Here is a 26,605-nt window from a genome sequence, read left to right as displayed (position 1 = left end):
TTTATTTGAATCTTATCGTGTATATATTTGACAACATTATTACATTATAAAATAGTGTACTTAACAATTCATGTGCATTAAAATAATCAGAAATGCGCTTTTTATTTTTTTGTAATGTTATTTTTTTCTGCGCAACGTCAACGTGACGACCGCTGAGTTCCGGAAGCTTGCTCCACCAATCTCGTCGCAGCATTCGTGTCACGTGATCTTCGAAATCAGACCGGCCACGAAATTTGAAATGTGGAAACCAGATCGCAAGTGCCAGTTATTTATTGTGAACAGTCAACACTACGATTAATAAATATAACCAGAGATCTCTATCCAACGAACAGTAAGTGTTTTTGGTCGTGTTAAATGTTTGTAATCTGTTTTAAGATCAAATTAGAATATGATCGTTGAGTGAACCGTATGAATGTATGAGCTCCGTCACTTGTATTGTTTATGTGTTGGTTATTAGACAAAAGTGCTCTTTTTATTGAGTATCGTTAGTTTTATTTCGAGTATTTTGAGTTGGGTAAAAATAACTGATGTCTCAAAACGTGCAATGGAAAAAAAACGGAACCACATTAACTGTGAACTAATGTTAGCAGGACTTTGGCCTCCGTTTGTTTTCCTGGCTGAAGATGGCATCTCTCACTCACCGTGGTAATCGTGTTTTTATTTCATTACAGTATCTCTAAACTAGTTAGGGACTAAAAGTACTTAAGTGGTACAATGGTACAGTGATACTAACAGACAGTAATGCAATGGTTAATCATAGTAAAAACACTAACATGGTACACGTACAAAAGACCAACAGTATTTATTTTCTATTTAATTTTACATTATTGTACTTTTTGCTTGTTTGTTTGTTTGTAAGTGTACTGTAACAAACCACAGAAAATAAACAGTGATTTGGCAAATTTAAACTTACTTTAACATATCATTTTATCTGTGATTTTCTTTGTATTTATTTGTGTTTTTTTTGTTTTTGTTTATTTTTTATTCTAGATTTTGTTTCACTGGCTGAGGAGAAATTTGACTTTGACGTTTCATTGTCACCTGCAAGGTTTGTTTCCAGTGTTCATTTTGTTCAAGGCACAGAACATACTAATTTAAAATGATTAAAAATCTTTTTTTGTTGAAAAACTAAACTAAATCAAGCTAAACAGAACTAAATAAATAAAAAAAACACAACTTACTTTTTTTTTTTTTTACAATGGTGCTCCCAACTTTAAAAAATTAGCTAAATTTAGGAGCACGACAACTACAAATTATATATTAACAGATTTCATCTGTGCATTCTTAAATTTAATACAGATTTTGGATTGTTTAATGTTAGCTGTCAATCACTCGGTCCCTGCTTTTCCACTGTCAGGTGACAGAGAAATAACTCTCGTGGGAAATGCAAAGGGCTGAAGAAGACAGAGCACAAATAAATCTTAAATTAAAATTCATCTTTGAATTTAAATTTCTGAAGTGTCATTTAGATGCATTTACACACTGCTTAATGCTGTACATAAATGAATTTGACTTGCAGTTAGTCTCCTATATTTGTTTAATACTGTAAAACAAAACGTTGAATACTGATATTTCGCATTATTTTAAAAAATGAAGATACTTTAAGTGTGAAATTAAAAACGCCAGTAGGTGGTCACTGTGTCTGAGTCACTGCGACTGAACCGAATCATTTAAACATTGATTCATTCAGGAACGAATCACCGTGATGTGGCTCAGAGACACAAAACAGTGCTGTGGCTGTGTTTGGAATTATTTTTGTTGTCGAAATAAAGCAAAAACAGGAAATATGGTGTCTTAATCATAAGTCTCTTTTGTAATAAATTCTTGTTTATTGAACTCTTGTATGAAATCAATATCAGATACAGTTTTTGGGGGGGAAAACGCCCCTCTTTGTATGAAATTATTTTGTGAATAGTCTCAATCAGCCACTCAAACTCTTTCAACCATTCTCTCCAAACACTGTATGTCTTCTTTTCACCACATGATCACCATCACTAGCAACGTTATTTGTAACTTTTGGTGGTTCATACAAGAAATCTGTCAGCGTTTCCTTTCATTTTGTTCATTTTCTTCAGCCCTTTGCATTTTCCGCGGTAGTTAGCTCCCCGTCACCTGACAGCAGAAAGCAGTGACTGAGTGATTGACAGCTAATCTTAACCAATCCAAAATCTGCATTAAAGTTAAGAATGTAAAGATCAAAAGGTGTGTGGTCGCACAGATTAAATTATGGGAGCATATGAGACCAAAATGGTCAAAATTTCAAGCCTTGTCAACTAATAAAAATGACAAAAGCACATAAAATTGCTAAGAGTTGATATGATGAACAGATTTATAGGTAAATTGGCTAATTATTCCTTTAACGTGCTATACAATAAGAATTACAATGTTTTTTGACATATACATCATGCGGAAATGTTTTCTAACAGCTCTAAAGGAGATTACGATGTTGACGACGAGGTTTTCATGGGTCCGGTCAGTCATAAAGAGAAATGCATTTCTCATGGAGTCTCCATTCATGTGACGGACAGCGTAAGCAGCGGCCCGTCTCAGGGAGAAGAGCCCAGCTGGAGTCCGCTTACAGGAGAGAAGTTTGACGAAATCAGCAAAGAAGCTCAGCTGCTCGCCAGCCACCTCGAGCAAACCGTCACAGATTCTGTAGCCGAGAGCAGCGTCGTCTCCTCGGAGGCGTTTGAGGAGGACTCGTCGGCCAAACTGAACATGTTTATCAAGCCAGCTGATGTTCTGAGTCCCATCAAAAGGGAGACCTTTCTTGTGCAGGACAGCCCAATGAAGCAGCTTCCGCCTGCCATTCAGAAGCGTATGCTGAAGTCTAACGGGACGGCCGGATTTGGCAAGACACGTCTCAGTACATCGAGTCCCGTCAGGCCCGCTGTGACACAGCCTAAGATGGCTACTAGAGGTAAAGCCCTTGTGTCTAGTAGTGGGGTGTTACCCAGCAAACCCACAGCACAAGGAAACTCGCGACTTTCCTCCAGCACAAAACTGCCACCTGCTGCTAAAACTAGGCTTCCTCCTCCCAGCAAAGTATGAGCACTTCCCTCCGTTAATTTATAGATTGTTATCGTTTAAGATTTACTTTGAGTGTATCGATGTTTTTCAGGGTAATTTTGGGCTAAAGCGCAGTCCCAGCAGTAGAAACGCAAGTAGAGCTGGTTCTTCTGAAGACCTTCTGTCCGATAACACCAGTGTTGCTTCCGATGTCAGTGATTCTTCCTTTAACACTAGTTTACCAGGAAGGAGCAGTATTTCGGTCCGGAACAAGGTAAAAGGAGCTGCCCTGTTGTAGCTTATTTTCTTCAAGAAGTTTGGATTTTACAAAAATGACCGTTGATATGTACCTGTTAATAATACAAAAAATGCAGTTAAAACAGCAATATTATATACAATATAAAAAAAATTATTTCACACACATTATAAAATGTTTTATCCCTGTGATGCACGGTGAATTTTCAGCAGTCATTGTTCCACTTTTCATGTTTGTGTGATCCTTCAGAAATTATTTCAATATGCTGATTTTGGTACAAAAAAAATATTTCTTTTTGTTATTATTGATGAAAATGCATAATTTATTTGAAAAATTGAGGGGGATTATTTTTAAAATTCATTTTAGACTTTCTTTTTTTTATTTACTGATCCCAACCTATAGTGTTGTGTATTAAAATGTACAGTACGTAATTTTCTTTTTTTTGTAAATTGATTAAACTTTTTTTAAAAATTTGATTAAATTAACTTATTTGTATGTTTGAACATTTTTCTAAATTATTCAGACAGAATTGCGAGCTTCATCTGCTCTTAAAGCTCCTTCCCTTCAAAACTCAAGAGTTGTAGACAGGAGGAGAAACACTTCATCCTCTTCCTCATCTGTGTCCAGCATTAACTCTAGTCTAACCATCTCTCCTGGAAGTAAAGGTGACCTGTTATACCTTTGTCATCATAAAATGTTACTTGTATTTAATATTTAATAAGATTAATATTTTAATAGCCTTGACATTTTAATCTAGACAAATTAAATGCTTTTTTTTTTTTTTTTTTTTGGTACCTTTAATGTTGTAATACTTGAATCCACGTTTCAGAGAGTTTGTTTTGTGTATGTATTCATTTATTTTTAGATTGAAGTTTTTATTAATATTACCTGTTACTAGTTGTTTGAGAGAGAGCATAAATATTTATTTTTAAATAAAATTGATTTAGATTTCATTGCCTGTAAAATGCATGCGATGAACCTGAAAAGTTCTTGGTTATCTACTACCATCTGCTGGTTATGTTAACATATCAACTCTTCCTCTCACCAGCTAAACTCAACTCCTCCCTGAACTCCAGCACTAACAGCATCGGTGCTCGCTCACACAGCAGCATTAGCAGGTTACCAAGTTCTAGCCGCAAATCCTCTGTCATCGCCAGAAACCCGGAGCCCCCCGTCAGCAGACGGACCTCCGTTTCTACACAGGGGAGGAGGGCATCTGAACTCCTTCCCAGGCCTGTTAAAGCTACACCCCTCAAGAAAACGGAAGCATTACCGCCTTCACAGCTTCAGACCCCAGCAAAAAACACGGGTGAAAAGAGCACCTCCACATCCAGCATCCCTGCATCTGCTGCTAAGATGGGAAGTGCTCTCAGAGGAAACCCTAAACTCAAGATTGCGGTGATGCCAACACCCACAAACTCCCTGAAGAGAGCTCACAAATCAGAGGGTGAGAAAAAACGGTCATGGTAATGATTAGGACGAGTGTCTCTAAACCTGTCACAAAAAAAAAACCACACATATGGAAAGTGAAGCTTCTTAAGACTTCATGCTTTTTTTCCATGGTAAAGACATTTTGTTGCTTAATATACTTAATATTACATGAATACTTATTACAATTACATGTCATATACAGCGTAGTGTTTCTGTTTTTATTTCTATATTTAGCATAATTTATATACAATTCATTTGCATATTGTATTATTTGTTGCAACACGTTATATTCTGATTTGAATGACTTAAAATGATCACAATTTGCAAAAAAATAAACCTAACATATAAAACATGATAAAAAAAATAATAATCTAAATGGTTCTACAAAGAGGAATAACGGTTTAAAGCTGAATTTAATGCTCTTATACTTTTATACTATTTTGATTTTTGGGGTGAAATATAATTTCTTCTTTTTTTTTTCCTTTTAACCAAGACATTTCTGCATTAAATCATGCCTCTTACCTATTTTATAGTTTCATCCTCGCCTGACGTCCCTCGTATCATGAAACCAAAGAGGTTATTGACTGCATGCAGTGTGGAGAGGTAATAATGTAATATATTCTCATAACTTTTCATTTCTTTTGAAGGATTTTCTTAATTTTGACTTGTCTTTGCAGTATTCCTGATCATCTAATTGGTCCTCCACTGGGCCTCCTGACGCCCTCAGCTATGGGCAGCAAACTACGGAGACCATCTGCTCTTCCCACTCCAGTCAACCGCCGTATCTCTGGGATCCCTGCACTCACACCCAGGAGTGTGTCACGTCTGAGTAAACCTTCCCAGGTCACCAAGTGCTCATCGACTTCCAGCCAAGCAGCCACTCATCCAATTTGGTACTTTTTGCTCTTAAACTTGATTGATTGATCTCCCCTTTTCCATGGCTTGTCACAATTTTGACGTGTGTAAATGTAAGACAAACTTTACTTGTTCAGCCCTGAAAACACGAAGGAAAGTGAGAGTCAGGAAGAAAAGCAATCTTCAGTCTCCAATGAGGAGACCGGCCCTCCAGCTGACCTCCAGCCCTGCTCTCTGGTCTTTAATATGGAGGATGAGCCCGAGGAACCTCCCGTCTATGAGCCAGCAGTTGTGGAGAATCCCTCCGAGCTGCCTTCATGTGATCCAGAGCCTTCTCAAGGCGACATCAAACCCCCAGCACCTCCAGACTCAGTGGACACCCAAAAGCACCTGCAGAAGTCAGAGAAAAAGGAAATTAAAGAGGTGAAGTAAACTCTGTTTTAAGTGATTTTTAATTACGCGTGTTATAAGAAACTTCATCAGATCTAAAAATGTCACGATTTTAGGTTTTGCTTGTGGATGCACCTGCACCAGCACTTCAGCCGTCAGAAAAGCTGCTAATTGATCTCTCTAATACTCCAGACCTTATCAAGACTTCCTCTGGAAAGCCTTGGGGAGGACCGGTGAGAGAAAAGATTTAATACATGTATAAGCACTGCATTTCAAAAGTCCCCAAAGCTCACCAAGGCTGCATTTATTTGATAATAATTATATTTTGATTAATTTTTAAAATCTTATTCATTTCAGCAATCACACGATCCTTCAGAAATCATTCCAAAATGCTTATTTGATTCTCATTTAGTTATCAGTATTGAACAGTTGTACTGATTTTTATATTTTGTGAAAACCATGGTACGTTTTTTTTTTCCGGGATTTATAGATAAATATGAAGTTTTAAAAACCTCAATTATTTAAAAAGTACAAATATGTTAGACCTTTATAAATGCCACTTTTAATCAAGCTAATGTGAATGAAGATCATAATGTGCATTCTTGTATTTCATTCTTCAGATACTTACTGTCTAAATGAATAATTTGTAATTATTGACTTCTTTTTCTCTAGTTAATTGACCTAAGCTCACCTCTTATAAAGTGGAGTCCAGAGGACAAGAAAGAAAATGCTGAGAATGGCGCTCCACTGATCGACTTGTCTTTTTAGAGCACCTGCAACATTTACTGTGAACTGTGCCAAGAAAAAAAACTGGATCATTTCATACTGTTCATTACTGTTGAATTGAATTTAAAGAGGGAGCATGGATGCTGCTGTGCTTTATAGCCTTTGTGCTTTTATTTGTGTCGTTTGTCTAACATGATTGTATGTAATTATGGTGATCTGCAGTATTTTAGAAATCAAAGTTGTTGTATTTCCCCCAATAGGTACAAATAAATGTTAAATTCACAACGTCTCCCTTTGCTTTTGTTTTATGGTTACATTGTTGGGACGTATTTCACGCAAACATACGGTAGGGGGCAGTATACACGTACAGACTTGGCATCTGAAGCGCCGAAGAAGACACTCAGAGCGGCATGTTCATTTAATCGAATCTTTATTGAACTGTAAATTAAAAATGCAATTTGTTTGATCAATTTATCTCAACTTGTGATGTAAAAATGTCAACGCTCGTGTTGGACAGTGGTGCGTACTTCGCTAAAATCGGGTACAGTCATGAGAAAGTCAGGTAACTTCACGGTGTATTGTTACGCCTTCCTTGTTGAAATATATTCTATTATGCGATTTACGTACGTTGTATTGAGCTAAATGCAGAATATTTTTCTCAATAGCGTTATCCCAAATTGCCAATTCCGTTCGAAGACCTCCAGACTGAAAACGTTCACTGCTAATCAGTTGGATGAAATCAAAGACCCCTCTGGACTCTTCTTCATCCTTCCCTTTCAAAAGGCATGGTCTCGATATAAATTACAAACTTCGCATTATATGAGAAAATTGTGATTTCTATATATTTTCCTTCTGCGTCTGTATCCAGGGGTATCTCGTAAACTGGGACGTGCAGCGCAAAGTCTGGGATCATTTGTTTGGGAAAGAGATGTTTAAGGTACAAACGTACGTTTTCTGTTTCATAAATGTGCGTTATGAAATACCGAGCCCGTGCGCGTCGTGTTTGCAGGTGGACTTTCCAGATACCAACATCGTGATAACAGAACCTTACTTCAACTTCAGCTCGATTCAAGAATCCATGAATGAGATTTTATTTGAAGAATATCAGTTCCAGTCGGCGCTCAGAATCAACGGTACGTTTATCGTTCTGAATGTTCATTTGGAACTACCAGAAGATTCCATAACTCTAATGACTCTTCATTTTTTTTCAGCTGGATCTTTGAGTGCTCATCGATACTTTCATGAGAATAACTCCGAGCTGTGTTGTATTGTGGTGGACAGCGGCTTCTCCTTCACGCACATTGTTCCTTATTGCAGGGGAAGAAAAATGAAAGAGGGCATTTGCAGGTGAGTGTTAATTGTAATTAGCCGAATGCTTTATAATTGTGTATGCGTTGGCAATCTTTTTATTAATCTTTTTGGACTTCCTAGGGTAAATGTGGGAGGGAAGCTGCTCACCAACCATTTGAAGGAGATCATTTCATACAGGTGCACCATTTAGCGAATGGAAAAAGTCAGTTCTTCGTTATGGCAGGGTGTTTCTTTAACTGGTGACAATTCTGTATTAAAGGCAGCTGCACGTGATGGATGAGACTTACGTGATCAATCAGGTCAAGGAAGATGTGTGTTATGTGTCACAGGATTTCTACAAAGATATGGAGATTGCACAGTGAGTTTGGATGAACTGGATTGTTGTGTGTGTGTACTGCAAAAATGCATGCGTGTGTATAAACACGTGGTACTTTTATTGAGCGTAGATGTATTAAACTGATCAAAAGTGACAGTGAAAACATTTGTACTTTTACAAAACATCTCTTTTAAATAAATGCTTTGTTTTAATCAGAGAGAGCTAAAACACACACACGCATCAGTTTCCAGTAAAATAAAAAATGCTGTGCTGCCTACAGAAATGTTTCTGTAGGATCATACGACACTGAAAACTGGAGTAATAACTAATAAAAAATTATAAATAAAAACGCTTATTTTTAATATTTCATAATTACTTTTTTTTTTTACTAAATAGTATTTTTTTATGACGTAAATGCAGCCTTGGTTAACTGCGTGAGTGTGTGTGTTTTACTTAGTATAATTAAGTATAGTATAATAAGTAGAATTAATTCTGTTTTCGCAGATTGAAAGGAGAAGATAATACAGTTATGAGAGACTATGTGCTGCCAGATTTCAGCTCTATCAAAAAGGGCTTTTGCAAGGTAAATGCTGTACCCTATTCTTGTTACTCTCAGAGTTATCATGTTTTGAAAATGACTTGCTTTTGTACTTATCCATATTTTTTTTTACTTTTTGTGCTGTAGCCTAGAGAAGAGATGAATTTTACTGGCAAATATAAAACTGGGGAGCAGATTTTGCGGCTCACCAATGAGAGGTTTGCAGTGCCAGAGATGCTCTTTCACCCCTCTGACATTGGCATACAGGAGATGGGCATACCTGAGGCTTTAGTCAACTCCATCAACAACATGCCAGAAGGTAGGTGGCATCTTACATGATATATGTGCAGTTTAAAATATTACTGCACCAAAAATACTTTTAATACAAGAGCTCTTTTTATGTCCAGAGATGCAGCCCCACTTCTACAAGAACATTGTCCTTACTGGCGGAAACACCTTGTTCCCCGGATACAGAGATCGGGTGTACAGAGAAGTCCGGGCGCTCGCTCCTGTAGAATATGACGTTTCGGTTGTTCAGCCACAGAAGTATGTTTTGAGAGTTCTGAAAGAATCGTTGACGCAGTTTTTAACGGTCTAGACTGAACATTTGTCTTTCGGTTTCAGTCCTATATGCTACCCGTGGGAAGGAGGAAAGTTATTGGCCGAAAACCCTGACTTTGAAGAGATGGTGGTCACTCGGGAGGATTATGAGGAAAATGGACACTATGTATGCGAGGAGAAGTTTGATATTTGACCGTCACGTGAATTGTCAGCCATTTTGTACAGAAAATTGGAAGGCTGTATGTATGTGTTGTATGAAAACTAAGCTGCACATTGGCATACTGTACATTGCACTCAATATTACTCAAATCAACATGCCTTTTTAAAAAAAAAAAAAAAAAACTTTTTGTATGTGTATATATATATATATTATTGATGTGAACTGGAGAATAAAATACTTTTTTCTTTTTTTTTCTTTTAGTTTACTGTTGCTTATTTGTTTAGAATCCAGTTAATATTATAAATAATTAAAGTTAAAGTCTTGACAAGCCTGATATTTAATACTGCAACTTGCCTCGGGCTTTTAATATGCGGCACGTGATCCGTTTTATCTCGCGCTCAAACGAAAAACAGCGGGAAACCACTTCAGAGACTCGTGAGTCTAAACCGTTAGACATTGTTAGTCTTTGTTCATAAATTACAGTATTTTATAATTTCTCAATACTTGCAAGGTAATAACACACAGTGGTAAAGGTCATTACATTTCGTGTAGTTTCCTAAGTTCTGATTATAAAGAGATCGCTCAGGTAGATTCCTCGATTAACTTACAAATGTTTCCGTCGAGAACATAACCTTATAAAAATGAAGAATATAAGTTCATGAAAGTATTGTATTTCACGCTTTTTGTGTGTGTGTGAACTGAAACCGTTTTATATAACCTGTTTTTAAGTTTCGATCATTTTCGCGTAGTGATTTAATTGCTTTAAAAATTTTCTGAATTATATCACACTCGATAAATTCTCCAGTTTGTTTACACATCGGGAGTTTTCTCTGCTGCTTACATTTAACTAGTCCGGACTGAAGCGAAATACCCTTCACACGGCGAGACCATGGCCGCTTCCGCGAGGAAACAAAACAAGAAGACCAAGCACCCCGACGGATCCACGGACCTGAAGACGTTTGACTTCGACGCTCTGGAGGAAAAGAAAGGAAGTCTGTCTGAAGATGATACCAGAGATGGTGTGTCTGTGTGTTTTACCAAGCTCATTAAAAATACATTTAGTAGCACTTAAAGTCATGGCATTAGAGGTTATATCACGATATTGACATGGTAATTATTTATTAAAAGGGTGACCCAGAGACCTATTAATAATGAAGGAATAGATTGGGATTGCATAAGTATGTATAATTTGCAAGCTAATACTAATAGTTTGTATGTGCGTGTATTTAGTGAAGTAGCTGTGAAGCTTGTTTGCAGTTTGTTCCCATTTTCTTACATTACATTAGAAACTCCAATCATTGATAAACTGACCAGGAAGAGACCTGCAGATACGTTTGAGGATGACGATCTCAACGCCGGTGTGGGGTGAGTACTGAAAAACATACTCGTAGCTGAATTCATGAAGAAAAAGAAAGAACATCTGTTGCTCTTTGTCTCAGGAATGAGGTTCAAACTATGCTGGAAAGATTCGGTGGTAAGTGGAGCGTTACTGAAGCTTCGGTGATGATATTAGCTTATGTTTCAGCCTTAAATGTTTGCGAAATAAATATAACCTGCTTTGAAAATGACCGAACGGCCATTTAGCGGACATCAGCAAGGCCATGCAGACCAAAAGGAAACGCTTGGAGGTTCTCACCAAAAACTCCTTAAAGGGCAGCACTCAGAAACTGGAGCAAATGTGGAAAACTCAGCAGAATCAGAGGTGAATGGATGCACTGTATGAAAAATAACACGTTTTTTTGTTTGTTTTTTAGCGCTCAAACACATAAACGCTTTGTATACTGTGCAGACAGAAGCTGACACAAGATTATTCCCAGCAAGTTCTCTCCGTGCTTCAGCAGTGGGAGACTGACGTTCAGAAATCTGAGGAGCAGGAGGAGAAGCTGAACGTAATCAAGAAGTTGTAAAAGTTGAAACGTGTCATTTTGGGGCACGGCAGCACACTAAGGGAGAGGAAATATTATAAGGATTAAGGGTCTTGTGAAAAATATAATGCAGCTTTTTCAGGATATCTAGCAGCCATGTAGAGGTATTTGACGTAAAACGTCTCACGCTTTGCCTTTGAACTCCTTGATTTCTGTTTTCACAGAATTTGTTTCGCCAGCAGCAAAAGCTCTTCCAGCAGGCGAGGGTTGTGCAAAACCAGAAAATGAAAACCATCAAAGACCTGTATGAGCAGTTTGTCAAGGTCCCAGATGCCATCATGACTTTAATGATTTGAAATTGAACCGAGACCTTTTTTTTTTTTTTTTTTTCATCATTTGGCTGACCGACCGAGTCTTTAATTTGTGTGCAGAATATGGAGGAGATGGAGAAAAGCCATGAAGCCTTCCTGCAGGGCACCCAGATGGAGCTGAGAAAGGAGATGGCCCTGCTGCAGAAGAAGATAATGATGGACACGGTGAGCGCTTCAACAAAGAGATTCATCACAGTTTGGACTCAAGTGTCTGCTTTAAATAGCCATTCAATGTGAAATGTGACGTACGCTACATTTTCGAGATACTCAGCTTCCATTTAGGAAAAACCGAAGTTCATAAAACTATTTTACACAGATTGCACATTCAGATGAATATATGAACTGATGTAAGAATGGATTTAGGGTAATTGCACGTTTTATTTTTACAGCAACAACAGGAGATGGCCACTGTCCGGAAGTCCCTTCAATCCATGCTGTTCTGAAAACACCTTTCTGTTCTTAAGACTTCACCTTATGTTCTAAAAGAAAGGTTTATTTGATTAAAAAAAGTATGTAGACATTATTTTCCATTCGTTCTTTTTAATCCATAATTGTACAATAATAATAATAATATGTAAAATAATTGTATTATTGTGTCAGTGTTAAAGATCTCATTAATAAATGTTTCTTTTTGTGTTTGTGTGTTAAGGCATTTTGAAAGTTTGGCTGGGACATTTGTTCTTTTGCTTGTTAGTTTAATAGCAACAGAAAGTGGGATAATCTCAATACAGAGAGCATTTGATTGGATAAAAACCTTGCAAGATGGGTCATCAATATTTTGCCTTTCCCAAAAAAGAAGAAAATAATCCTCTAAAGTCTGTTTTGAGATTTTTTTCTTGCAAATTAGTATATTTTTTTTAATCAGGTAAGTTTTTAATTCACTTTAATGGCAAAGAAAAGGTTATTAGTTGTTTACATTAAAAGTAAACAAGTCTATTTGTTCACATGAGAGATGGAAGGACATCAGATTAAACATCAGATAAGTAGATGTATCTATGCCTTTAAATGCAGACCTAGCGATCCGTGTGCCGGAAGTGGCGTAACCGGAAGAAAAACCGAAAGTTCTATGGCGGCGTTTTTTATTGTGACTGCTATTCGCTAATGCGGTATCTAAGCGAAGATTTTTGCTTTTCGTAGTGGAATGTTTCGTGAAGATGGTGAGTGAAGTTAGTCTATTTCAATTAATCGATGAAAACGCGGAGTCTTTGTTAATTGCAGCCATTTAGGCGATCTTAATATAATGAGGCTTGCTAAACGTTTACCAGCGACTTCGATTAAACGTCGAGTCCAGCCGGTCACAGATTAGTCTCACACCTCAGTACCGCAGCTATCACAAACAATGCCTGTCGGCAAATATCACTAGCATGGTTTCACCAGCAAAGGATGTGCGTTGCGACGTAAAATATGAAGTTCATTATATTAATGGAGCGCAGTTATGCAGCCTTTAGGCGTTTAAAGAGTTTATGTAGGCCTAACTGTATTGTTTTTCACTTCCCAGAATCGTCTGCACACAGTCTGTCAGTTATAGCCAAAGTATATATACATTAAGCCATAATCGAAGAGATGGATGACATCCAGGACAGCTCGGACTCGGACAATCATCTGCACAGTCACTATTTGGCGCCAGACACACCGGATTCACTGAATAATGCCTGTCTGTTGAATGACAGTGACCCTCTGTTTGAAGACCGTGGACACTTTCCTGAATTCTCCTCCACTTTTGTTCCCGAGACCCCTAGGTACCATTTCTTTTTGTAAATATTGATATTAATTATTCGTGCTCTTGCTATGTAGTAGACGTTCGTAATAATTAGCAATGACAAGAGTCTGTCCTCCTCTTACAGCCCCCTGACTGAAAGAAGAAAACGTCATTCTCATAAAGATGCCGACAGAAATGTGGTAAGAAAAAAAGGGCAGAATGACATACTATAATACAACTCAATACTGAGTACAATACTGTATTGTGAATGCTGTATGCAGAGTGTAAGTATTTTCTATGCAAACAAAGACCAGTGATGCAGTGGCTTTGACCTTTTAATTCCAGTGCTTGCAAGAAATCTCTAGTATTATGAGATTAAAAACAAGCAATATATATATATATATATATCTAAAATAATTAAATGTTTCTGAATTAATATTTTTCCATTAAATTGCAAAATAGCAATTTATTAAATGCAAAAAATATTGTTGCATTCTTTCACGTTTTTTTCTTAATTACACAATTTTTCTTTAATTTTCTTAAAGACTGAATTTATGTAAAAAAAAAAGTGTATATATATATATATATATATATATATATATATATATATATATATATATAAATTATTACATAAATATATATATATATTAATTATTACATATATATTAAACAGTATGTTAACTACACTTCATAGTTTGCCAATTCTAGAGCATATTTTTGTTTTTGGAATTGTATTTAAAATGTTTGTATGCTTGTTTAGGCAACATCATCCTGTACTGATGGAGGAAAATGCGAAACACGTGAACCCATTCCAGGTTACCTTAACACCACTCCGAGCTCCCAAAGAACGATGAAGCGGCGCAGGCTGGAGGGCTCAAGTGCAAGCACGCTGCAGGGACACTCTACCGTTACACTGGGAGCAAATGCATTTGTAACGGCCTCGTCTCTTTTACCCTCTGATTTTACATGGTTAGAGTCTCCACGTCCAACAACTTCCTCTGCTTCTCATGTTTCTGCATCTTACAAGCCCTCGTCCTCAGCTGGGTCTTCCACGTCTGCACTGGACCAAACTGGTGATCCGGCATATTTAAATGAGCTGCTAGTAATGGGTCACCCCTCTAAGCAAAAAACACTAAACTCCAGCAATGGAAGGGAACAGAGGTCTAAAAAGACCATCTATAGCAAGACCAAATCTAAAGCCTCTAAAAGTACACCAGCACACTCTTCTTTACAAGCAATAGAGCATGAAGCTGCACTGCTGGATGCAGGTATGGATGACCAGGTGTTTATAGAAATGGTTCATGATGGTACTCATCCTCAAACCGGTTGAGATCTAGATGAGTTTGTTTGTTCGTTCATCTAAACGGGTTTAGAGAAATTTGCTCTGCAGTGAATGGGTGCCGTCAGAATAAGAGTCCAAACAGCCCATGTGAACATCAGAAGTAATCCACACATCTCCAATCCATCAATTAACATCTTGTGAAGTGAAAAGCATATTTGTAATAAACAAGTCCATCATTAATATTTTCATTTTAAACCGTCGCTTTAAGCTGTCGTTCCCAGCTAAGGTACTACTTTATCCATTTTTTAATTTTTTTCCCCAAATCTGTTTTAATGAAAAACAAGCTCATCTGCATCTTGAATGGTCTGAGTGTAAAAGATTTTCAGCAAATTCTTTTAACGTCTCGTTAAATGTTAGGTCGATATTGCCCAATATTTCTTCTATAAGATTGATTTTTTTTTTTTTTTTAATAGCAAAGAGAATGCATGAACCAGCAAGTTCACTTATATGTGCGATACCAGAAGATATTGTCATCATAGAGGATGACACAGATGAGAGCATGGTCCGCTCTGTTCAGATGGCTGAGGATGAAGCGTATGCCAGAAGCCTTCAGGTACAACTATCTCCTCATCCTACTCGAGAAACAACAGAGTAGTGATTAACTCTGATGTTCTGGTGTTTGCAGGAACAGTTTGATATGGAGGAACGAATGGAGCAGCAGAGGCTCCAGAACAGATCACCCGGCAGAAACAACCACAGACACATGGTCAGCTTGGGCCTTTGCTTTATTTGGAGCATTGAATGGTGGTGCAGTGATCAGACTCGAGCAAAAAGTGATGGTTTCTTGCAGGTTGATCCGTATGTTGGCTTGGGCTGGATTTCTCCTTGGGCCTCAATGATCAACTCTGCATCTTTCTCACACGGACCCTCTGAGCTTTCAGAGCTGCAGCAGGTCATCCTAGGAGAGCAACCCCGTAAGTTAACATACATGAGCCAAACTCTTGATGATTTCATTAGAAATAAATGCAGACTTTAATACATATTAGTATTAGTATTATTATATATAGTACAAGTACAGTCATATAAGTATTAATTATAAATGTGTGTATATATGTATATGTGTGTGTGTGTGCGCGTGTATATATGTACGTGTATGTGTGTGTGTGCGTGTATACATGTATGTGTGCGTGCGTGTATACATGTGTGTGCGTGCGTGTATACATGTATGTGTGCGTGTGTGCGTGTGCGTGTATATGTGTGTGCGTGTGCGTGTATATATGTGCGTGTGTATATGTGTGTGTGTGCGTGTATATATGTGCGTGTGTATATGTGCGTGTGTGTGCGTGTGCGCGTGTATATATGTGCATGTGTGTGTGCGTGCGTTTATACATGTACGTGTGCGTGTATATATGTACATATATGTATATATGTGTGTGCGTATGTATGTATATATGTGTGCGCGTGTATATATGTGCATGTATATGTGTGTGCGTGTATAAATGTATATATGTGTGTGTGCGTGTGAATTTATAATTTATAATATTTACTTTATATTATATAATAATGTTTTATTTGTAGTAATACAAATGTGTGTGTGTGTGTGTGTGTGTTTATTATTATTATACAATAAAGTATTTTATGCTTTCCAAGGCTGTATATATTTCATCAAAATCTTTGTTGTATTGTAATATTGAAATTTAAGCAGCCATTACTCATCTTCAGTGTCAGATGGTCCTTTAAAAAACAAGTCTTATTAATGTCATCTTACATTAATTTGGAAAACTGATGCTCATTATTTTATTTTTTTTTTTATCTTTTGTTTGGACAGGCAGACAACAGGGCCGTCATCAAACTGGCAGAACTCGCAATTCTCGCCGCAGGCAAGCTTCTCACTTGCAGATGGACTTGTTCGATGACAGCCAGGGAAATAATTATGAGGTTTGAATTATGCTAATTCACAGAAATCACATGCTTCGCTACAATCGCAAAATGATTTTATTGGCTGCTTTGTCAGGCCCTCTTAGCGTTCGAGGAGCAGCAAGGTGCCGTAGTAGCCAAAAACACTCTGACAAAGGCCGAGATCGAGCGGCTACCCATAAAAACATACAATCCCACACACAGCGCAGGAAAGACGGAGTAAGTCACAGAACTGAATGCAGCAAAGAGAGATTTCCCATAATGCAATAGTTTAATCATATTCTCTTTACAGTTGCCAGATCTGTTTCAGCGAGTACAAAGCGGGTGAACGACTCAGGATCCTTCCATGTCTCCACGATTACCACGTCAAATGCATAGACCGCTGGCTCAAGGTCTAGCTTGTTTTAACAGCGCAATCCCATGATTAATTTCGTGTTGCTTATTGCTAATCATTTTCTGTTGGTTACAGGAGAACGCCACATGTCCCATCTGCAGAGCAGATATATCAGAGTGTGGCGTTTTGTCTTGAGCGCACACCTTCAGGACTCAATATCTACCTCACAGCCGGTCATATTACCCATTTGACTTTTAATCGTACTTTATATGTTATTAAATGTTTTTTAAATGCAAAATGCTGTTCGATGTTTGTACCAGCATAAAGCGATGTTTTATTTAGAGAGATCCTTCTAAAACATATCAGACACAACTGTATCACTCCAGTGGCAACAAACCTGTGAGCAATAGCTAAACTTGAATTTTGGATTTTCAAATAAATTCACTTATATGTATATATGTTTTTGTTGCCCTTTTTTTATTATAATAGCGATAAAATGTGTAATTAGTATAATGTTACAGTCCTTCCATTGCTGTTGTTTATGTAATATCAGGCAGCGCGTAACACGTGATTATTATTCACTCTGTTTGGTAATATCGCTTCTTCAAGGCTCTGTATTTCCGGAGGTAGTAGAGCGCCTCGAGCTCTTTCACCACGAATTCTCCTCGGCTGATGAGCTCTTTGATCTTCTCAGGGTCGCTCACATCTTTATTCTTGGCAAACGCAGCCCTCAGTCTGTCTCTGAAATAGTTGGCTCCTTTCGGATACTCCCGTCCAAGAAACAGCAACTTCAAGCAGAAGAATCAGAAGAGAAGACGGGATTATGAATTTCTAATGCCTGGAGTCAAAGATGCGTGCAGAATGATCCCCCCTCTCTGTACTTTAATGTGTTTATCCTCTTAATACATTTAGCTGATATAAGTTAAAGTGCATTGTTAATACTATTGTAAGTTTTAGGTCCAATTATAGCATAAATGTAGATTGTTTCTAATGGTATGGGTAACATTATAATTTGAAGAAAAAAGTCGAAAACACCATGAGAAACGCTTTGTGTAATTGGACTTTTTACTCAAGAGTTTTGAAAACTACAAAAAGGGTTTGACGGTCAATATGAAGTAAAAGTATATTCGGGAATATGTGTAACGGTACATTTTGTTTCATGTTATTAAAGAGCAGAAGGGGGCAGTGTACTCACGGTCTTGTAGAGCTGAACTACCTCTGCTCGGAGTGGGTTGGCCATTTCCCAGCGATTCCTCTGATCTCTGCCAAACAAACACACTTCAGCTGACCTGTTGCTCCTCAGCCAAGGGTCCCCAAATTCGGACTGCTATTGAAACACCTTCAGTTTCTACATTACGCTGTAAGCTGTCATGTGTTTCCCAAAACGCAAACTTTGCTTTTCTAACCTGCTAATGTCTCGTATTGCCCTTTGGACGCAATGAAATCAATAGGGAATAAAACTTCTGTTGTCATCGAATACACAAAGTCAAAATAAAAGTCCTCATGCGTTTATCTGATACAATAGCTAACTGGTTACGAATGCTGGTATTGCTATTGTATAGTTCTGTTACCAAAGTCATCCGCCTAAAAACAAAACGAAACGCGACAATATTATGGTTGTAGCGAAACGGGATGGAAAAAAAAACAGCTACACGTGAATGCAGAAATAATTTATTTAGGCCAGTCCATAGGAAGACACATTTTTTAATCGCTGATTAGGAGCACAGTGTACATGGTTTTGAGTTAGTCGTTTGCTTTTTGTTGCCAAATGTGCTGCCAAGAACATATAAAACCGATTCAAAATGTCATGTATTAAAGCACTGGCATTCAAATAATCTCCAACACACACCCTTCGAAGCTGCAAAATACATAAATCTACCTACTCTTACACAACATCACCTGTGTCCTTTCATTTTTGGCATGTGGTTCGCAAAAATAATCCGGACAACAAAAGAGCACAATCCATAGTGGCAAAATTCACACGCTGGTGTTTCTCTACAGCATTCAGGCCTTTCATATCCTAAGTGCCAATACATGCAACTGTTCTGTAAAGTAGTTAGGATATACCAAAAAAAAAAATACAAAGTGTTTTCACTTCTCGCTATTTGATTTTAAGGCATAGAAATCTTACAAAAAAACGCTTTATGACCTGAAACAAATACAAAAGTGTGTGCCAATATGACAAATGGAGAAGCAGACAGTGAGCGGTGGTCTGCAGGGTGAAGGCACTTCTCTCTGTCCTCTCTGATTTCCGGGCAGTATTCCCGGACTGACACAACGGGAGATGCGCGTCTATGGATGCCTTTAATAATTGGCTCGTAGTCGTTTGTTTTCCTCTCTCAGTCTTTCTATCTCCTCGATGAGAGAGTCATTCACGGAGTACTTCTCAATCATACCGTGGATTTCATTCTGGAAAAGACAAATGGTATGAATAAAGGGCCATAATATATATATATATATATATATTTTTACTTTAAAAAAGGTCTGTAAAAGAGACAAATATACCAGCTGAATATAGAACTGCCGAACCATCTCCACCTGTAGATTGATTATGTCTCTATGACAAGTGTCCCTGGGGACAAACAAAAACAGTCATTAATGGCTCCAAAGAGTATCTAAATATGAACATATACCTTAATCTGTAAAAAATGTGTGTGCTGTCAAATGATTAATCACACATCAAAAAGTGATTGGTTAGTTATTAATTACTAGCACTAATTGCTAGTATTCAGCAAAGCATTAAATTGATAAAATGTGACAAAGATACTTATTTCACAAAAGATTTTGATTTCAAATAACTGCTGATCTTCTGAAAAACTGTAGCGGCATAACTGTTTTATAATTATAATAATTATATATTTATATCATAATTATAAGCAGCATAACTGTTTTGATGCTAATAATAATGCAAAATAATAATTAAATCAGCACATTAGAATGATTTCCGAAGGCTCATGTGACACTGAAGACTGTAGTACTGATGCTGAAAATTCAGCTTTGCAAATAAATTACATTTTTAAATATATAGAAGTCACTTAAATCAGCGATCTCTAAATGAATCTCAATCTCACCTGAAGTCCTCCAGTGCTTCATGGATCATATTACGGACAAAGTTCATCTGAATGGAGGTGAGCGGAGCTCCCCGGCCCTCGGCTCCAGATTCGACGGCCGCCGCTGGAGCTTCAGATCAAAACATCCGTCACTCACTGTGTCCCATTAAAGAGACTAATATTTATCAAGGCCAATTGGGACATACCTGGTGCAGCTGCAGGAGGCGCTCCGCTGACCGGCGAATCATAGGTGAGCTGGGTGGGCAGCTCTCTCCTCTGACCGGGCTCAGGGGTGTTGTACGTGTCCACAGACTGAACGCGTGTGCTCTGAGCAGCGGGGGGCGTGCTCGTGACGTCATACTCCTGTCGGGGGCCGCTATTCTTCTCCACCTGTACATAACCCGGATACGAAAACATAAATCTACGAATGCAAAAACATACCAGATGATAAACAAAGCGACCCCGTTTGGACCTTGTTGCCATTCTGCACATCAGTCTGTTGCGGCGGGGTAGTGATGGACTCCTCCTCTTTGATTGGTGGAGGAGTCTGAACCACAGACGGACTGTAGCAGCGACTGCCCGGAGTGCCCAATGGGGTCTTCCTCTGGGATGACCCACCAGGGAAATGAGGTAGGTATTCAAAGTCTGGTAACACAGGACATGCTGATGTAAAAGTATTCTGAACCTTGTTCACTGTTCTTACTGCGCTCATTACATGCAGTTTGTACAAACTTGCCTTTTTTTCCACTTGATACGTCACTCAGTCTGTGACCTTTGTAATCTAAAGAGATAATTAGCAAGCAATCAGTGTCTAGATGATACGATAATGTGTATTCAGCAGCAAATTAGAATGATTTCTGGATCACGCGACACTGAAAGCTGAAAATTCAACTTTGAATTACATTTTTAGATGTATTCAAACAGGAATCACTTATTTTAATATTTCACAATATTACGGTTTTTACTGTATTTTTAATCAAATAAATGCAGCTTTGGACTTCAAAAACATAACAAAATCCAAACTAAGGAAGAGTGTTCCAAGCTGTGGAAGCGTGGTTGGAAAGGTTTCCTCACCCTCTCGTACAGGTGAAAAGATGTCCAGGCTGTTTCGGCCAACTCTGAAGCGGTCTGTGCTGTGCTGGCCTTCTCCTTCCCTCGAGAACACATCTATACTGCCTCCTAAAAACAACAGACGAATGCCAAGCGAACATTTAGCCACGTAATTAGCGTGAAACAATCATAATCTATTGAACTATTTATTGAGCATACTAAAACACTCACCATTTCTTGAAGTTGGAGTATCACCAAAACCATGTGATTTGAAACCTGTGGAGAGGATGTACAAGAGAAGACAGATAAAGAAGAAAGAAAAAAAAAGGCAATACAGTGATAAAAATGCAAAAGAAGGAACATCAGGGATTTCACCATCATTAAGTGGGGAGAAAATATCCAAGTTTAGGCTGTTCCGACCGACGCTGCTAAATTTTTCCATATTCAGCAGCTGGTCTTGGCTGTGCTGACCCTCCGCCTCACGGGTGAGCACCTCAGCAGTACCTGCCAAAACAAAACATTCACTAACCATAGAACCATAACAAAAGCTATAAACAGCGCTTTGAATACTAACAGAGCTAACCAAATATGACTGAATAAAGAATAAAACTTTCTATAGCTATAAAAAAGAAGATGCACCTGAAAATTCAGGGCCAGGCACACTGGGTTGGACTGTAGATGTTGGAGTGGAGGGTCCCGTCTGCTGACCACCCAGTTTTACTGAGATCCTCTTATTTGACTGAGAAGATTTGCTAGATGTTTTAGCGGACTGTGGAAACAGGGCTGGTTTTTAATATCAACGGTAACCAGAACCAATTTCAACAATCTTGAATGCTTGAATGTAGAGGCAACATTTCTTTAAGTCATCGGATGTTACAAAAATTGTATAAAAAAAATAAATAAATAAAAGTAACAATAATAAGGTTTTTAAAAAAAATAATAAAAAAGGAATGACGATAAATAAAAATGACAAGTTCATTTATTTAAAATAAAATCCATGTTACTGCATCTATAATAATAATTTAAATAATTCATTATTCCTTGAACCTATTCTAAATATATAAGTTTAATATATAAGATATTAATAATTAAACAATAAAAACTTAAATAATATTTAAATAATCCTCAAATTAAAATACTATATTAAATTAATTCAAAGTAATTAAATACATTTTCATATAAGCACTGTTATCAATCAATCAAAATATATTCTCAACCTGAATGTTCTTAATTATTGCCCTTTTTTCTTTAGCATCTTAATTAACAATTCTTAGAATAGATTTTTTTTAGATCTGTAATACAATTTGATCATTTTGATAATTACAAAATAAATGGAAAGTTTTTTTTACATAATATGTGTGTATACTGTGTTTATATATAATATATAAATACAAACACATGCATGTATATATTTAAGAAAAATAAGTTATATATACTATACTAAATGTGTGTTTTCTATGTTTGTATTCTTCCAAATATATACTGTATGTTTATACATAATAAATATACACAGTGCACATACATATATAAATGTAATAAAACTAATTTATTTGGTGCAATTAATTGAGTTACTACAATAAAAACACTATCACACATGAAACCAAGGGTTGCTCTCTAGAAATGTGCTGATGTACAAACAACACAGCGGTACCTTTAACTTGGAGGTGGAGTTCTGGAAGCGAATGCAGGTCACTGACGTCTTGTGAGCTGTGGTGATTTTGACCGGTGCGCTGAGGTTTCTCAAATCATACATATAAATTCGGCCCTGCGTGGAGCCCACAACCAGCCCAGCTCCATCTGGAGTAAAATCAATGGCTGTGAGTGGAGACTCCACCTGCTTATTACGAAACACCCTGTGAGGACAATCACACATTAAACAGATCAACCAAACCGCTTCCAAATCAAGCTCCAGTGTTCAAAATGCGTATGAAATCTGATGTTCTCTCTTACATTTTGCTGGAGGTGTCATAACACACGATCTTCTTGTCAAGGCCCACGGTGATGAAGAGCAAATCATTGGCCGGAGAGAAGGCCAGCCCTGAACACGGGGCTTTGTGCGTCCCCTCGAACAAATGCAGCTCCTTTTGAGTGTTAGCATCCCAGAGAGCCACAGAGCCACTGTCAGACACCGTGCCCAGCAGAGACCTCTTCACCAGCGAGTACCTCAGATCATGGATGGGCTGAAGAGACGTCACACGTTAATATTTTATATCAGGGTCACCTGATTCATCATAATGAAATAAAGTCTCCATGCAGTTTTCCACCGAAATAAAATCTAGATGACTGAACATTTGAAAATTGTAAAATTAAAATAAGAAACACTGTCAAACAATTAATAACAGTTTTTGCATAATATGTGCATGCTCTATATTTATTATGTATATATAACTACACATTAATATTTATGTTCTAAATTTATATTATACATAAATATATTTATATATAAGCATAATATATTTTTAATATATACGTGGAGAAATATAAATAGCACACACATATATATGTTAAAAAAACCTGCTAATAATCGTTTGTCGGCACTAAAATATTTTTTTTTCTCAAATGCATTTCTCAATTTTTTTAGCCTATGGTGCAGTGATACAATAGTAATGTTTCTCATTTTTGCAAAACTGTGGACAATGAAAATATGCAAATAAAAATGTCAAACTCACCACGTTTGGCCCATGGCCGAAGGGTTTGCTGGATAGGTTGGTTGTGATACTGTGGAGGATGATTTCTCCGCTAGTGGAGCCAGACGCTATGTAGCTATCACCTCCGTTAAAAGAAACACATGTCACTTCCTCTTTGTGGTCCTACACAGAATGAGACATTGATTAGGTTTCAGCTGTTTTGGGACATTGTTTGTGGTTCTATTTTAGCTTCAAAGAACAACAAACGTCCCACTGAAAGTCCTTTGAAACTGTAAAATAAGCTATTTACATACATAAAAATAATTGCAGTTTGCTACCTTAAGGCTTCGGTGCAATCTTTTTGTCTTTAGGTCCCAGATATTGACCGTGTTATCCAGTCCTCCACTGACCAGGAACTGCGACGTGGAGTTCAGACTGACGCGGGTTTGCTTTTTCTACAAACAGAAGACCATTGCAAGACATACGTTACCTAGACATATTTAGATAGTATAGAAGATGTCAAGATGCTCAGCTCACCGCTTCACCCAGCTCCATCACTGGAACCGGAGATGACTTGAGACTAGACACCACCAGCTTGTCTCCTATACTGCTGGCACTGACCAGATACTGATCTGAACACGGTCAAGGCAATTACCTACAATAATAAATCAATTAAATCTGCAGCCCAGCTTCATATTAGGCGACCTTAACCACTGCATACTTACATTTAAATTATTAATTCGATAAAATGCACTTATTGCGTACATACATGTTTATACATTGTACTTAAAGTTTTCAAAAATACCTGCATGCAATCAGGTGTCGGCACTAAACACTGTAACCAACAGATGTAATTACATGCAGGTATTTGTTTTCATTTCAAGTGCAATCCTGAAAAACGGAACTGTAGTTTCCAAAAAAAAAAAATTGCCATCACAACTTTGCTAACATTGATAATTCTAATAAATCAGCATATTAGAATGATTTCCGAAGGCTCATGTGACACTTTAGATCAGTGGTTCCCAACCTTTTCTTGTTTGAGGCAGCCTTGGAAAGCCTTTCAAAAGTTCCTGGCACCCTTATAAGGAAATAGATATTTAAAATCTCCGTAGCTTTTTTATTATTATTTATTTATTTGTTTCATTTCGAGAGTTTGCATGCAACAACACCTTATACCTAGTCCTAGATGATATGAGAATACTGTTTACACTGATTCTGCCTTAATAAAAAAATTTTGTTGAAATTTTGGCGGCACCCTCAAAAGATCTCACGGCACCCCTTAGTGCCGCGGCACACCGGTTGGGAACCACTGCTTTAGATTGAAGTAATGACTGATGAAAATTCAGCTTTGCATAACACATATATTGGTGTATAAAGCCATTATTTTAAACGGTAAAAATATTTCACACTATTACTTTTTACCTGTATTTTAATCAAATAAATGTAGCCTTGATGAACATAAGGCATTTTTTAAAATATAAAAAATTCACATTTTGAAAACATACATTTATGAAATATATATATATATATATATATAAACAGATAAATCAATTTTTAACCATTTTAAAAATAAATAAAATAAAACCATGATAGCATAATAAAAACATGCTTTCTGAAAATTAAAGAGTTATCTTTTTTGCTAAATAAACTCTTGATATGTGTGCTGGCATTACTGTGAGTCATGTGAATGATGCTCTAAGCTCTTGCAATGTTTTTTTTAGAGGATACTGCTGCTGCTCCAGCACACTTGCGCCACTGGATGCGTGGCACTGTGCGGGTTGAACTGCTCCAGCACCGTCATGGAGGTCGAGTCCCAGATCTTCAGACAGTCACCTGACGACACCAGCCGCGTGACGTCCTCCATAGCAACGGCTGCCAGGAGACAAAAGATGGACAGCTGTCAGGCGCGCGACCCGCTGCTTTCCACCATTCACGAGAATCCCGAATGCTTGTACATGAATAATAGTTACAAATGATCGCATAATTCTGCACTTTGTTATGTCACTTTTATGATTAGCAATACATAAAACATTTAGTTTAGCCACAAAGTTATATTTACATGGTGTTATTCTAGTTTAATTATTATTTACATTATCAATTATGCCTTTACAACTCTTAGAATATCTTTAGTTACATGCAGGTTAGCCAACAAGCAGTACAGCTAATTCGTGCAATCTTCTTTAACTTTGGAGTATAATCAAATGCTGTTACATAAATGCGACTTTAACCGCTAATACTGATCAATAACATTTGGAATAAATCCGTAAACGTCGTTAAAAGACGTTTACACTCCAATTCGCACTTATTTGTTGCTGTTCGTGATGTTGTGCTAATAGTTTCTGCATTCATCAGCTGATTAGCACCAGCTAGCTACTTACCCTCGGTTTAGACTATCAAAGTGCTGAAAATCGGAAGGATACGATGGTAAAAAGTTCACGATACATCCACGCTGGTTGAATAAATGAGTCCTTTTATTTGAAAGTAAAACTTTGTCATATCAATAAAGTTTGAACATCCGTGGCTCCAGTAAGGAACCGCCACTACGGCGCGCCGCTTGGCTCAAAACAGGAAGCGTTCGGAATTACAGCAACGACAGTGGGGTGAGGGCAAGCCATTGTGTTTATGTGTCAAAGTTTACAATAATAAACACGCTTGAGGAAGAGTATGCGTTTGTAATGCTGGTACATTCAAGTAAACAAGAGGTATTTTGCATTAAGACCAAAAGAACACTGGCTAGAAGTTGTTAATGCAATGCACGTTCGGATTTATTTGAGGACAGACAAATAAAAAAACAACTTCTGAGAAGTAATTTAATGTTTCTGAGTGTCTTTTTAAAAATGAAAAATAACTAATCAGT

The 26,605-nt window shown here is 37.4% G+C and overlaps 6 protein-coding genes across 9 annotated transcripts; 4 read left to right on the top strand and 2 right to left on the bottom strand.

Moving 5' to 3' along the window:
- Positions 1 to 186: 186 nt before the first annotated feature.
- On the top strand, positions 187 to 6,956 carry gtse1 (G-2 and S-phase expressed 1). Of its 2 annotated transcripts, none has more exons than XM_043227324.1 (12): positions 187 to 331; positions 588 to 645; positions 991 to 1,048; positions 2,427 to 3,045; positions 3,122 to 3,283; positions 3,789 to 3,930; positions 4,314 to 4,712; positions 5,230 to 5,299; positions 5,374 to 5,589; positions 5,689 to 5,974; positions 6,058 to 6,174; positions 6,614 to 6,956. In XM_043227324.1, the coding sequence occupies exons 2-12, from the start codon at positions 624 to 626 to the stop codon at positions 6,707 to 6,709; spliced, it is 2,187 nt and encodes a 728-aa protein (XP_043083259.1). In that variant the 5' UTR covers positions 187 to 331; positions 588 to 623; the 3' UTR covers positions 6,710 to 6,956. The 2 variants fall into 2 exon arrangements, with proteins under 2 accessions (XP_043083259.1, XP_043083260.1); XM_043227325.1 differs by having other exon boundaries at positions 191 to 331; positions 591 to 645.
- Positions 6,957 to 7,044: 88 nt separating this feature from the next.
- Positions 7,045 to 9,808, top strand: actr6 (actin related protein 6). The gene is made up of 11 exons (XM_043227472.1): positions 7,045 to 7,229; positions 7,333 to 7,450; positions 7,536 to 7,604; positions 7,677 to 7,800; positions 7,879 to 8,014; positions 8,099 to 8,155; positions 8,238 to 8,336; positions 8,799 to 8,877; positions 8,980 to 9,151; positions 9,240 to 9,378; positions 9,457 to 9,808. The coding sequence occupies exons 1-11, from the start codon at positions 7,162 to 7,164 to the stop codon at positions 9,584 to 9,586; spliced, it is 1,191 nt and encodes a 396-aa protein (XP_043083407.1). The 5' UTR covers positions 7,045 to 7,161; the 3' UTR covers positions 9,587 to 9,808.
- Positions 9,809 to 9,962: 154 nt separating this feature from the next.
- Positions 9,963 to 12,706, top strand: sycp3 (synaptonemal complex protein 3). Its single transcript, XM_043228612.1, has 9 exons — positions 9,963 to 9,988; positions 10,405 to 10,572; positions 10,840 to 10,918; positions 10,993 to 11,027; positions 11,138 to 11,255; positions 11,343 to 11,442; positions 11,643 to 11,741; positions 11,850 to 11,954; positions 12,179 to 12,706. The coding sequence occupies exons 2-9, from the start codon at positions 10,443 to 10,445 to the stop codon at positions 12,230 to 12,232; spliced, it is 720 nt and encodes a 239-aa protein (XP_043084547.1). The 5' UTR covers positions 9,963 to 9,988; positions 10,405 to 10,442; the 3' UTR covers positions 12,233 to 12,706.
- A 99-nt stretch (positions 12,707 to 12,805) lies between these two features.
- Positions 12,806 to 17,477, top strand: si:ch211-59o9.10 (uncharacterized protein LOC561841 homolog). The gene is made up of 11 exons (XM_043228598.1): positions 12,806 to 12,946; positions 13,288 to 13,528; positions 13,634 to 13,688; positions 14,249 to 14,756; positions 15,244 to 15,383; positions 15,456 to 15,536; positions 15,621 to 15,744; positions 16,599 to 16,708; positions 16,785 to 16,906; positions 16,980 to 17,079; positions 17,157 to 17,477. Exons 2-11 carry the CDS (start codon positions 13,353 to 13,355, stop codon positions 17,214 to 17,216), a joined length of 1,476 nt encoding a protein of 491 aa, XP_043084533.1. The 5' UTR covers positions 12,806 to 12,946; positions 13,288 to 13,352; the 3' UTR covers positions 17,217 to 17,477.
- On the bottom strand, positions 16,940 to 18,508 carry lyrm5b (LYR motif containing 5b). 3 transcript variants are annotated; one of them, XM_043228617.1, is made up of 3 exons: positions 18,428 to 18,508; positions 18,217 to 18,283; positions 16,940 to 17,809 (listed from the first exon to the last, which is right to left on the bottom strand). In XM_043228617.1, the coding sequence occupies exons 2-3, from the start codon at positions 18,259 to 18,261 to the stop codon at positions 17,600 to 17,602; spliced, it is 255 nt and encodes an 84-aa protein (XP_043084552.1). In that variant the 5' UTR covers positions 18,262 to 18,283; positions 18,428 to 18,508; the 3' UTR covers positions 16,940 to 17,599. The 3 variants fall into 3 exon arrangements, with proteins under 3 accessions (XP_043084552.1, XP_043084553.1, XP_043084551.1); XM_043228618.1 differs by having other exon boundaries at positions 18,238 to 18,490; XM_043228616.1 differs by having other exon boundaries at positions 18,217 to 18,486.
- Positions 18,509 to 18,676: 168 nt separating this feature from the next.
- On the bottom strand, positions 18,677 to 26,299 carry nedd1 (NEDD1 gamma-tubulin ring complex targeting factor). Its single transcript, XM_043228595.1, has 17 exons — positions 26,127 to 26,299; positions 25,477 to 25,620; positions 24,286 to 24,380; positions 24,087 to 24,203; positions 23,791 to 23,931; positions 23,072 to 23,301; positions 22,773 to 22,974; positions 21,761 to 21,890; positions 21,497 to 21,625; positions 21,353 to 21,397; positions 21,146 to 21,250; positions 20,808 to 20,852; positions 20,544 to 20,716; positions 20,278 to 20,461; positions 20,093 to 20,201; positions 19,527 to 19,593; positions 18,677 to 19,430 (listed from the first exon to the last, which is right to left on the bottom strand). The coding sequence occupies exons 2-17, from the start codon at positions 25,610 to 25,612 to the stop codon at positions 19,326 to 19,328; spliced, it is 2,013 nt and encodes a 670-aa protein (XP_043084530.1). The 5' UTR covers positions 25,613 to 25,620; positions 26,127 to 26,299; the 3' UTR covers positions 18,677 to 19,325.
- Positions 26,300 to 26,605: the final 306 nt, after the last annotated feature.

The sequence above is a fragment of the Puntigrus tetrazona genome, chromosome 25, assembly GCF_018831695.1.
Source record: "Puntigrus tetrazona isolate hp1 chromosome 25, ASM1883169v1, whole genome shotgun sequence".
NCBI classification, from domain to species: Eukaryota; Metazoa; Chordata; class Actinopteri; order Cypriniformes; family Cyprinidae; genus Puntigrus; species Puntigrus tetrazona.
Note: the sequence above shows the minus strand (reverse complement) of the source record. Positions and strands in the feature narration are given on the sequence as shown.

Bases quoted from the DNA above. Each gene is read 5' to 3' on its own strand.
- gtse1 (XM_043227324.1), top strand. From the start codon at position 624: ATGGCATCTCTCACTCACCGTG. The intron at 3,284-3,788 runs GTAAAAGGAGCT...TAAATTATTCAG, and splicing joins GTATTTCGGTCCGGAACAAG to ACAGAATTGCGAGCTTCATC. The intron at 4,713-5,229 runs GTGAGAAAAAAC...CCTATTTTATAG, and splicing joins GAGAGCTCACAAATCAGAGG to TTTCATCCTCGCCTGACGTC.
- actr6 (XM_043227472.1), top strand. From the start codon at position 7,162: ATGTCAACGCTCGTGTTGGACAGTGGTGCGTACTTCGCTAAAATCGGG. The intron at 7,605-7,676 runs GTACAAACGTAC...TCGTGTTTGCAG, and splicing joins TTGGGAAAGAGATGTTTAAG to GTGGACTTTCCAGATACCAA. The intron at 8,015-8,098 runs GTGAGTGTTAAT...TGGACTTCCTAG, and splicing joins ATGAAAGAGGGCATTTGCAG to GGTAAATGTGGGAGGGAAGC.
- sycp3 (XM_043228612.1), top strand. From the start codon at position 10,443: ATGGCCGCTTCCGCGAGGAAACAAAACAAGAAGACCAAGCACCCCGAC. The intron at 10,573-10,839 runs GTGTGTCTGTGT...ACATTACATTAG, and splicing joins TGAAGATGATACCAGAGATG to AAACTCCAATCATTGATAAA. The intron at 11,028-11,137 runs GTAAGTGGAGCG...ACGGCCATTTAG, and splicing joins TATGCTGGAAAGATTCGGTG to CGGACATCAGCAAGGCCATG.
- si:ch211-59o9.10 (XM_043228598.1), top strand. From the start codon at position 13,353: ATGGATGACATCCAGGACAGCTCGGACTCGGACAATCATCTGCACAGT. The intron at 14,757-15,243 runs GTATGGATGACC...TTTTTTTAATAG, and splicing joins AGCTGCACTGCTGGATGCAG to CAAAGAGAATGCATGAACCA. The intron at 17,080-17,156 runs GTCTAGCTTGTT...TGTTGGTTACAG, and splicing joins GCATAGACCGCTGGCTCAAG to GAGAACGCCACATGTCCCAT.
- lyrm5b (XM_043228617.1), bottom strand. From the start codon at position 18,261: ATGGCCAACCCACTCCGAGCAGAGGTAGTTCAGCTCTACAAGACC. The intron at 17,810-18,216 runs GTGAGTACACTG...TTCTGCTTGAAG, and splicing joins TAGTTCAGCTCTACAAGACC to TTGCTGTTTCTTGGACGGGA.
- nedd1 (XM_043228595.1), bottom strand. From the start codon at position 25,612: ATGGAGGACGTCACGCGGCTGGTGTCGTCAGGTGACTGTCTGAAGATC. The intron at 21,891-22,772 runs GTACCGCTGTGT...CTGTTTCCACAG, and splicing joins ACTCCACCTCCAAGTTAAAG to TCCGCTAAAACATCTAGCAA. The intron at 20,717-20,807 runs GCAAGTTTGTAC...CTGTGTTACCAG, and splicing joins CGTATCAAGTGGAAAAAAAG to ACTTTGAATACCTACCTCAT.